This window comes from Buceros rhinoceros, unplaced genomic scaffold, assembly GCF_000710305.1.
Source record: "Buceros rhinoceros silvestris isolate BGI_N320 unplaced genomic scaffold, ASM71030v1 scaffold15402, whole genome shotgun sequence".
Lineage (NCBI taxonomy): Eukaryota > Metazoa > Chordata > Aves > Bucerotiformes > Bucerotidae > Buceros > Buceros rhinoceros.
The window spans coordinates 1-1,533 of NW_010397283.1; the positions used below are offsets into that span (position 1 = coordinate 1).

General features: G+C 38.8%; 1 protein-coding gene across 1 annotated transcript in view; it reads right to left on the reverse strand.

The window, feature by feature from the left end:
- Window positions 1–285: 285 nt before the first annotated feature.
- MUC6 (mucin 6, oligomeric mucus/gel-forming) overlaps window positions 286–1,533 on the reverse strand; it is a gene marked incomplete at both ends in the record, with an annotated part of 18,691 nt that continues 17,443 nt past the window's right edge. Inside the window, 2 exons of the mRNA XM_010146197.1 lie at window positions 286–396; window positions 866–1,007. Of these exons, the coding sequence (XP_010144499.1) occupies window positions 286–396; window positions 866–1,007 (253 nt within the window). The remainder of the gene's footprint in view (window positions 397–865; window positions 1,008–1,533) is intronic.

Sequence of the window (1,533 nt, forward strand, 5' to 3'; positions counted from 1 at the left end):
GTGGGTGGGTGGCAAATCATCATCATCTTTTGACCGAGCAATGCACTGCTGAGTCAGTACAGACCAAATTTTACCGTTTCTATGTAGGCTAGAAGTTTGGACTGAAACATTGATATGAGAGCTAAAAAAAACCCTGATGGCAATTCTTACTAAAACTGAAGCTCTAGATTTAGCACAGAATTTCACTGACAGGACTTCAAAAACAGAGCTAAAGCCTCCAAAAGGGGAGCGAACGTGGGCTTAAAATAACTATTCAGCCTGCTAACAGCAGAACGCAGATCTTACCCCAAGGTAAATGCTGATGGATCTGGAGCATGTGACCCCTGATTTCCCGCAGATGACATTCTCAGTAACAATTTTGAAAGAGGAAACAGGTCTATTAACACTGCAGCCATCCTAAAAAACCAAAACAAACCAGGAAAAGCACAAAACCCCAATAGTATCTGTGTCTGCAGTCTGCCAATTTAAAACATAAAAGCATAACAATGTAAAGAAAGCTTAAATATGTTGTGACTCTGATTGTGCCAGCTTTGAGAGGTGATGACCTCTGATATGATAATCAAACCGACATCACTTCCCTAAAAGATGTAGCTGGCTGGTACAGAATACATACATATCAATGACTGTTTAAACACCTTATTAAATCTAAGTTGGTTGTAATTGCATCAAAAAACTGTGTTTTGAGAAGTAAAGTCTTTTCATCTGAAGTATCAAAAAAAGCAGAAAAGAAAACAACACATTGTTTATAAAGATCCAAAGCGCTCATCGATTACAGGTGTATCCTGGGATGTTCTCTTTAGCCATTTAAATCAAGTGTTTCCTGATGCTAAGATGCTGCCGGAACAAGCAGTAAGAGGTGCGTTACCATGGCTAATATGTATTCGCAGTTGCCATCAAACACAAACCGCTGTCCATCGAAAGTGGTGATGTGGCCTTCGCCATACAGGTTACACGTTGAGGAACACTTTGATTTCTGAACACATTTCCACTTGCCTTCTGTGCAAGTGCTGGAGAGAGAAGAGAAACCACGCTTGGATTTCAAAGAAAAGCCACCTTCACCTGCTTCTTTTCATATCCCTGCACTTTCATAGAAAAGCTGATAATTTCATTCACTTCTGTACACTGTGACCAAGTTACAGTTGATATAAGAACCATATCTAAAAGCTGTTATAGACTAGAAAATTAATTAATGATAAAGAAGGAATCTTAAGCAATTTTTGTTGTCTTTTTTCATGAAAGAGAGAATATAAAACTCATTTATTTTTGCTCTTCATGAGAACAGCTGCCACTGCGCTGTGCAGTTTGGGGGTTTTTTTAATACTAGATTAGTAACTGGAAAGGGAATAAAGTGCTTAGAGAATGCTGCTAAAGAGATGGCAACAATCTTTTTGAGGGTGTTGATTTTATCTACAGAAAAGAAGGAAGATTGTGCTCATCTTTATTTAGGTGGAGCTGTTAATCCTTGACCTTACATAGCTTACAGTTAGGCCCTACTGGATGCCCTTTGGATATTCCTGGATATGCAAACAGCAG